The sequence below is a fragment of the Schistosoma mansoni genome, chromosome 4, assembly GCF_000237925.1.
Source record: "Schistosoma mansoni strain Puerto Rico chromosome 4, complete genome".
NCBI lineage: Eukaryota > Metazoa > Platyhelminthes > Trematoda > Strigeidida > Schistosomatidae > Schistosoma > Schistosoma mansoni.
Genome location: NC_031498.1, coordinates 7,470,760 through 7,479,994, shown reverse-complemented (window position 1 = coordinate 7,479,994; position 9,235 = coordinate 7,470,760). Strand labels below are relative to the sequence as shown.

The 9,235-nt window shown below is 35.2% G+C and overlaps 1 protein-coding gene across 1 annotated transcript; it reads left to right on the top strand.

Moving 5' to 3' along the window:
• Window positions 1-2,351: 2,351 nt before the first annotated feature.
• Window positions 2,352-8,018, top strand: Smp_008860 (putative phospholipid scramblase 1; the record flags this gene model as incomplete). The annotated part of the gene is given in 4 exon segments (XM_018796685.1): window positions 2,352-2,458; window positions 6,568-6,572; window positions 6,578-6,760; window positions 7,803-8,018. Coding segments are annotated over 4 exon segments (507 nt in total). The 5' UTR covers window positions 2,352-2,355.
• Between the last annotated feature and the right edge of the window lie 1,217 nt (window positions 8,019-9,235).

The following is a 9,235-nucleotide window of genomic DNA, read 5'->3' as shown; positions in this document are numbered from 1 at the left end:
GGGTGTTCACTTTTCAGTAGGTTTTGGCCCGTATACAGGCGGCATAGTTAGTCAGAAGTGATATATATTCACAAAATTGTAATTTATTTCTCCTATTGTTTTTTATTAAAGGGCTTCCTTCATTTTAAGAAGCTACTCTATGACATTAAGACATTAAAAAAATTACAGGGTTGTGTTCTGCGTATTTGTCTCAAATGTTTGTCGTTTTAAGAGCTATCTTAGTTAAGTTGATAAGCTGAAATGGACACATTAGATGATTCTCATGCTCTGAGATCGTATATCGACACCAGAAAGAGGGGGTGACTGAATATGTTACCTTACATTATTTGAACATGAAATTATTGAATACTGAAAATTGTTTTGTGAAGTCTGGGTCGTTCGTAAAGACATTCCGCAACTTTACGAATTTTCTGTCCAGGTATTGGTTTTCACACAAGTCTTACAAATTCTTATGTTAAAACATCCGTTAATGTCACTACTTTTAGTGAACGATTGATTTCCGGGCTCCAATAACATCGTGACGAGTTTGTGTGAAGTGGTCGATTGCTTCGCTCTCGTTTTTTATTATATTGGTACGGCTCGAGGTCTTTTACTAAGGACTTCTTACGTAAGAGCAAGAAAAAAACACGACAGATAAATGTCAGAATTTCACTTAGTCCTTCGATGTGTTACATTTTATTCATTAAAGCTCTTAGACCTGGTGTGACTGCGTGTCCATGTGGCCCTCTTAATATCAATATATATATATATATATATATATATATATATTAAAGCTATCGCCTCGAGAGAAAGCTCAAAAATATTGTATGTTACGACATCCTACGGTGTTTTGTCTAAAACAGTTGAAATGACAGAAAGATGCTTTAACACTTGTTATCTATACGTGAAACGTACTTTGGATCCCACTCACTATTGCAAAATATATATATAAGACTTTTCGCACCTTATCTCATTATAACTGCTCGCTGTTTTTGTCCACTAATATATCCACGTATAATACCTTCCTAATTGACTAATAGACTTATTTGTTTACTAGGGACTCTTATTTTTCAAATATTTTTCTCTGTTCAACCCGCGAAATTTTAAGTATTAAAATCAATCAATCATTCACCCTATATCACAGTAGCAAGCCCAGTGTCCTAGAGTGGATGCCTTCATTTATAATCAGGACGTACTAGTCTGTTATTTGTTTGACTGAAAAGAACTATTGCATTTGAGTATCTAGACTGCCAATACTAGACGATAATAGAACTCTGGAACCGTACCTTAATAACTAAAAGCGAGCGCGGAGTCGATCGGTGTGTACCAGCTTGCTACAGAAATACTAAACATTGGGCTCCACGTCATTATAGATGAGTTACCAGTGGAGATCATAGGTCTTTTTTGTTTTTCTCTATTCAATTCTCAGTAGCCTACAACTCAAAGCTGTCGGATAGTCTTGATATGGTTTTAGTAGTAGATTATATATACTCTAAGTGTTAGATCTTAGGTTTAAGGTGACTTATTGGTCTATGGACTTGATTTCCAGTTGCTTTTCAGCAAGTTTTTAATCTGATCTGCCTACTTTGATTTCAGGCAGCTCGGTAGTATTAGTCTTCATTATAGAAAACAAATTCCGATGTTAGACAATAAACTTGTATTGGTCTATTGAGTTCTATTAAATTTCTGGTTACATCAATATTCATAACCACTACATGGGTCACTTTATACCATAGTAAATTCAGGGGTTTGAAGACCCAAAGCTGCTATCTAGTAGCTTTCTTATCAATGTATCAGTCTTCTAAAGTTTGGAAATTGGCAGGACCGTATATTTTACTAACTGTTGTGTAAGGAACCGTTAAAATGGTTGTGTTGTGTTGAAAAACTATCTGTTGGTCTTTAGTGTAAATTTTATCGTGATTTCACACGTTTAAGTGTTATATTATTGATTTCCCACCTCACCTGACAGAAGAATAATACAAATATCAAGTCTTTTGTTTTTATGTCAGATTTGATGCAAATACAACAATATACATCACAGGAAAATTGTTACTTCATTCACATTTTGGTTCTTGATTACAGCACCTTTTTATTGCTCTTTACTCAACAACGTTTGTATATGAAAAGTTTAGATAACTCACAGAATTTTTGAAGTCGAGTTTATCTTCAGCATATTGTCAGTATCGTAAATACATAACACCATTTACAGTCTATCAGTGGTCATTGATCATTCACTATATTTCTAAATGAATTCCTAGTAGTTTTGTGAATATCAAATAACAGTAGACTTAGTGCATTTAAAAAACTACAGAGAACCTGCGGTAATATTGTATATTTGAGTAGGTGCAAATAACGAAGTTTTTCTTGATTTTAGTTATGTGGATGCAAAGACCAGCTGTGATCAACTGTCCTCCAGGTCTTGAGTATTTGACTCAAATTGACCAATTGTTGGTTAAACAGGTGATTGATGCTATCGAAAGTGAGTAGGTAATACTTTTCAGTCTATTTTATGATTGCAGACATACACTTTTTAGTGTATTTTTAAAATTCTAAAGACTTGATAGAATGATTTTGTGGAAAAACAGTAGATTTGAATGGATGTGTATAGGTAATATTTTTATATGAGAAATAATCGCAACTACATTAGTCATCGTTAGTTTTAATTAGAATAATGAGTTAGTGCGTTTTAGTACCATATTTCTAGTTTTCTATATCTCAGCAATAAAAGTTTCTATGACTGTGAAATCAGCGATCGGGTGGGGATTAAGTTTTAAAACCACAATTTTACTGATATGAATTTTACGAGTGTCAGCAAATAAATTAACTGCCGTCATTATAAAATGTAACAAAATATTCCGTTGTCTGTTAACTGATCAGTGTTTGACAAAGAAACGTCAGGGAACTTAAAGTATCTCCTGAAACGTTATGCCCGATTAGACATGTGCATTAGGATATAGCTTAACGATTATAACAATGAGTTTATTTAAAGAGTAAATCCTCACCTTAACGTCTGCATCAGATCATTCTTTTTCATCGATAATGCTGTCCAGGTACGTGAAAGATTTCACATCATTCAGAGCTTCTCCGTGTTCTCTGTGTTGTATTTGAGGATCTTGCTTTTTCTCTTGTATATGTTGACACCTACTGATGCAGAGGTTGCTGCTATACTAGTTGTCTTCATCTGCATTGTTTAGTATGTATGGGATAGAAGAGCTAGATCATCTTGCAAGTCCGAATCGTCAAGTTGCATCTAACCTGTTTATTGTATTCCATGCTTTCCGTCAGATGTGGAGGTCTTCATAATTCAGTCAGCCACCAGAAGAAAGAGGAAGGTAGAGTAAGCAGCGTTGTCTGACTCCTGTCCTCAGATAAAATGTCAGTCAGTCAGCGACAACGTAGGACCAGGCACATATATGCATCGGTCCAAGTTGCCATACCTCGTTAGCACAACAAGATAAACACCGGATTCATAGAAGTAATTAATTTAGTGGTGGTAGTATATAAAGAAAGGTGTCTGTCAGCTGTTCTCCATGGACCACTTTGCACTGTAGTCCGTCGTATAAATTACGTGTGATGTCTACGAGTTTCTCAGACACACCATAGTGTTGAAGAAGTTTCCATAATGTTCTCCTATCCACACTGTCAAACGCCTTCTCAAAGTCAATGGAGTTGGTGTATGGTGACGAGTTCCATTCAATTGGTTGCTGAACGATGATCCGTGGTGTCGCGATTTGTTCTATGCAATCGACCCTTACGGAATCCAGCTTGTTGATCATGAATTTGGGCGTCTACTGAGTCTTCCGTCCGGTTCAGCAATACTTTGATGAAAACTTTTCGTGGTCCTGACATTAGCGTGGTGTTTCTGTGGTTCCCACATTTACCCAGATCTCCTTTCTTGGATATCTTGATGAGGTGTCGTTCTTTCCATTCTGTCGTCTGCACTTGTTTCTCTTCCCAAATCTTCTTGAATAGAAGGTGGAGCATGTGAGCAGTTACTTCAATGTCTGACTTCAGCGCTTCAGTTGGTATATTGTCAGGCGCTGCTGCTTTCCCATTCTTGGCTTGTCTGGTGGCCATCTTGATTTCTTCGATGGTTGGTGGAGTGACATGTATTGTAAGGTTTGTGTGTGCTGTTTCGATGTGCAGTGGATTAGATGGGGCTGGTCTATTGAGCAGTTCCTCGAAGTATTCTGCCCATCTGTTCCTCTGTTCTTGAATCTCAGTGATTGTCTTTCCTTCTTTGTCGTTGACTGGTCTCTCTGGTTTACTATATTTTCCTGTCCGTTTTTTCATCGTTGTGTCATATGGTTATCAGATATTCCCTTCTGTTACAGCTTTTTCCACTATCGCTACTAGATCTTCCACATATATCTGCTTGTCGGCCTTAATGCTCCTCTTCACATGCTTGTTTGCTTATGTGTATTCGTGCCGTAGCTTTGTTTTCTCTGCTCTTGTTCAACTGCTGCCCCTTGTTAACTTCTTGTTGTTCCTTTATTGAATCTCACGCAGGCTTTTAATGGAAATCCATTCCTTATGATGACGCTTCTAGAAGCCCAGCTCCTCGTGGCATGCTGGAGCTAGTGCTTCTTTGATCCCTTTCCAGTTGTTCACCATAGTAGCTTCCTGTTCTGTGAGTAGATCTTGTAAAGCGTGGAATCTGTTGTTGAGAGTTATCTTGAATTGGTTGAGTTTGTCGGTATCTCGAAGGAAGGCTGTATTGAGACTTTGTAATGCTGTTTCTCCAGTTGTCCAGTACTTCGTTAGCCTCAGTTTCATCTTGGTAACCACCAGGTGGTGATCTGAAGCTATGTCAGCTGCTCTCCTGCTTTCCACGTCTTCCATTGTCCTTCTGAACATTTTATTGATGCAGATATGATGTATTTGGTTCTCTGTGGTGTTGTTTGGTGAGATCCATGTAGCTTTATGTATGCGTTTGTGTGGGAATATAGTGTCTCCAATAACCAATTTGTTGAATGCACATAGATTTGCGAATCTGTCATCATTTTTGTTTCTCTCTCTCCCAGTTGATGTCGTTCCATAATATCTTCATCTCCTGTGTTGTCCACTCCGACTTTGGTGTTTAGATCGCCCATCAAATGGCGAGGTCCTTTCTTGAGCACTTAGGTATGATTGATTGCAGCCTCCCATAAAACTGATCTTTTTTGTCGTCGTTGTTATCATTGGTAGATGCATAATATTGGATAACATTCATCGTGGTTCCCTGTTTGTTTGTTTTGAATGATGCTTTGATAATTCTGGATCCATGAGATTCCCATCCTATAAGTGCTTCACGTGCTTCTTCGGATAGCTTCAGAGCAACTCATTGAGTGTGCGAAGCGTAATTGTCTTCCTGATCAGAGTACAACAGTGTCTCTACCAAATCTAATCTTTTCTATCAATCCTGGCTGTATTATGTTTCACTAATTCTGAGCATCGCCAAGTTGTATCTGCTCATTTCCGTAGCTTTTTGAGTGGTCCGACCAGTTTCTCACATTGTCCGTACATCGCATTTCCCCATGTTAATTATTGCTCTGGTTGTTAGAAGTGACATCAGTGTGGTAACATCCAAAGAATCTGAGCTTTCAACTAGTGATATCGGACGTTAACAACGATGAATGCTTACTTGAACGCTGTGTTCAATTTTTACCCTGGTCGCAGAACCAACTTATGAAACCAATATTTTTTTTATGAGATTTGGGGTCGTCATAAATAATGCAATGGCACATTATGGACTTTTCCCATTTGTGCTTTAGTCCAAGATAAAATTGCACATCAAAGTAAGTGATTGTCTTGCCTATTTCAATTCACGTAAGGACATCACCTTGCTCAGTTTGAAGGGTGTTGAGAAATAACAGTAGCATAGTGAAAAGATGGTTAGGGGAATGATGTATATTGTTGAAAATGTGGTGGTGCTGGTAATCCTTAGCTGGTTTTAGTTTGTTTTTGGTATATTCTTTTATGGGTTAGTTACCTCTATCCTGTAACCAGTAGAACAGGGGAAACAGTCATTCGCCAGTTATATTTACTTCCGAATTCGCCTGTTGTTTTGGTTTCTTTTGATTCTATCGAGTACTGTAGTATTGTGGTGTGGTCTACTTATATCCATATAAGTAGTATATGGTGTTGGTCAGACATAGAATGTATTTTGGCAGAAGACCGATGAGCAAAGAACTGAAATGAAGCGCAATCGTTTGGAAAATGCATGAGCAATGAAATTAGAGAAGAAACAGTGAAGATTGAAACAATTGGTTGTTAATTTGCAAATTGACTGTTCATTGTTTGGTTATCAGAATTTACTGAGATAGTCTGTAATTTTTGCTTAAATACATTTGATTGTCCCCAGTCGTGTTCTGTTTACTACAGTATCAGCAACCGCTGCTCAACTAACTATGAGTACACAGTTTGGTTTGTGATGTATAAATATAGTTGAGAACATTGTTGACTACGAACAAACCCATCATTAGTGAAACTACTTTCATCAGGGATTGATTACGTTTGTTACCATAACATGATTTCCTAATGTGATTTGTGAGATTGGATTGTCTCGTTTCGTAAAAGTTAATTGATGTGTTAATTGATTTGGTTTAGGTGTTTAGAATGCTGTCAAGAAGAACTTGAAGTTCAGTCTCCAGTTGGCAATTGTATCGGCTACGTGAAACGAGTATTTAGTGGTTGTAATCTTGATTACCACATTTTGGATGGTAACCAGCGTACAGTTCTGCAAATACATGGTCCATCATGTTGTTTTTGTGAATGTTTAGGATCGGATATAGTATTCAAGGTATACATTTCTTATTGATATCTTAATTATTGTTTCTGTTGACGATAAATATTGTTAAAATAAACTTTATTTTTCACTTTGTATAATGCTGTTCATTGTGCTTGCTGAAATCAATGATAATTCATTTCCTCTAGTTTTCTATTGTTTCCTTGTCCTTGTAGACTACGTATGTTGTTTATAGTGGATATATTTGTTTGTGTGAATCTAAAATCTACTAATCGGAAGGTTTGTTCTGTAAGATATTAGGAAGGAAATTATGCTTTGTTAGAAAATTTAGATTAGTATAGAAAGATCTGTTGTGAGGTGATGAAAATTTGTAATTCGGATTTCTTTACTATGTACTGAAATCAGTCATTAGAGAATATGCGGTATGTTTCAATGCTTTTTGTTAACCGCCAGATAATTGCAAAATTTTTACATTTTCCTGTCAGTGTAATAATCATAGATTTTGCTTTACTGCCTCATCTCCATGAATGAAAAATGTTACCTTCGATGAACAGTTGGAATACACTTACGTTTCATTATTATGACTATTGTGGATTCTTTGAGAACTTTTATCTTATCGTCGCTACATTTCAAACTTCCGTTCATTTTCGTTTACTTTAGTGATTGTAGACGTTAACTACCTGATTGAGGTCCTCGTGATACTTGTGATATGTGGTTTGAGCGATATGACTAGGAATTTCTCACAATAGAATAGACATATTTACTCTTCCCAGTATTTCTCCATAAATGTCTTTCCATTCTACCCTTTCAAACGCTATTCTCAATGCTTCATTATATTCATCCTCATTGCAACTATATTGTTTTTCTCTTTTCCTATACATCTTTTCAATTTCATCTTGCTATGCTAATGTGATATGGTTACTTGTGTCCACACACACCTTTACCAGGCTTTATGTTGATAGCGACTACAAAGAGATCCATCGTGAAATTCATCTAACTCATTTAACTTAATGATTGTTTATGATCCTTGTACGTGTGGATTTTAGAATTGATCCGGTTAATCAATGTTTAATATCTCTTAAATAATCTTTTCAAGGTAACTTCTGCTGACGGTACTGTAGAAATAGGTAGAATTACCAGAAAATGGAGCAATATTATCCAAGAACTATTTACTGATGCAGATAATTTTGGAGTTTCTTTCCCGATGGACTTAGACGTGAAAATGAAAGCGGTTCTCCTAGCTGCTGTTTTTCTCATTGTAAGTTACACTACTTTCACTAAACATGGTTATGATTTATTCCGAATATCATAAACTACTTTTTAGGTTTAAATTTAAGTTTAATATTAATAGGATAATCGAAGAACGTTGAGAAAGTTTTATTTTATTATGACTATAATTCTGCAACATATATTAATAAATCGGGCTCGGATTTGGTAGTCTGTTTCTGTTTTATACATACATCACAATCATAGCATATTTATCATTGTTTTTTAGATTTAGACCTAACTCTGTTTACTTCAGTTTGCTCGACTTGGTTTTGTATTTAGTTTACTTAAGAGCAAATACATGATAGTTATTTGAGTACTTGAGTTACAGTAAGTTTTGTATTGATTATTTTACTACTTATTCATGGTTTATTTGCTTATCGTTTGGACTCGCTCTCTTCCTACATATATTTAAATTTTACCCCGTTACCATCTGAACTAACTTGTTATATTAATAGTAGACGTTCTGTTTTGATGCTGATATTATATTGTGTTCACTGCGAGACGGTATTTATGCACAGGTTTTAATATATGCGCATGAAAATTTCTTTGAATATAGATTTAACTAATTGCTACATTTTAAATTTTTCTATTTTTTAGGATTTTAAATATTTTGAAAAGAAGCCGAAACATTGAAATTTTTTTGTAGTCTTATCCTTTTATGTCGTTTTATGTATGAGTATATTCTATGCTTTGTTTCTTATTCATCTGAGCTCATTTGTTTGTATTATTTATACAGAAATATGAATATTTTTGATTTTTTTTTAACGTTTTATTTATTGTAATTTCTGTTTTGTAATTATCATTGACTTGTATGTGAAAAATTACACTTCCCTGTGTATTTTATTCATCCAGTTTGTATTAACAACTTGTTCTAACTTTTACTCGGACATATGCCTGAACAGTTTCTTTGTACCATTTCTTGTTAATCAAGTTCCCTTATTCAGTAAACAACGAGATCACAAGCTTGTTCAGACATTTGATTAATTTGTGAGCTATTATTTTTGTTTTCTCAGTAATTTAAATCTTTTTGATACTGAATGTATTTTCTTTATTTCCAAAAAAGGAATCTTTTGATCTGTTTAATGGAATTATTTTATTTTAAAGCTAGGTGTATTGGTCATTGTTTTTCATTTGGATTTGTTTCGGTATATTGATCAGCTTTAATTAAAAAATGATCTACATATTTCTTTTGCTAGCAGATCGTAATTTTTTTTATTTATTAGGTTTCTTTTGTAGCTATGATTCACTGTTGTTGTTTTG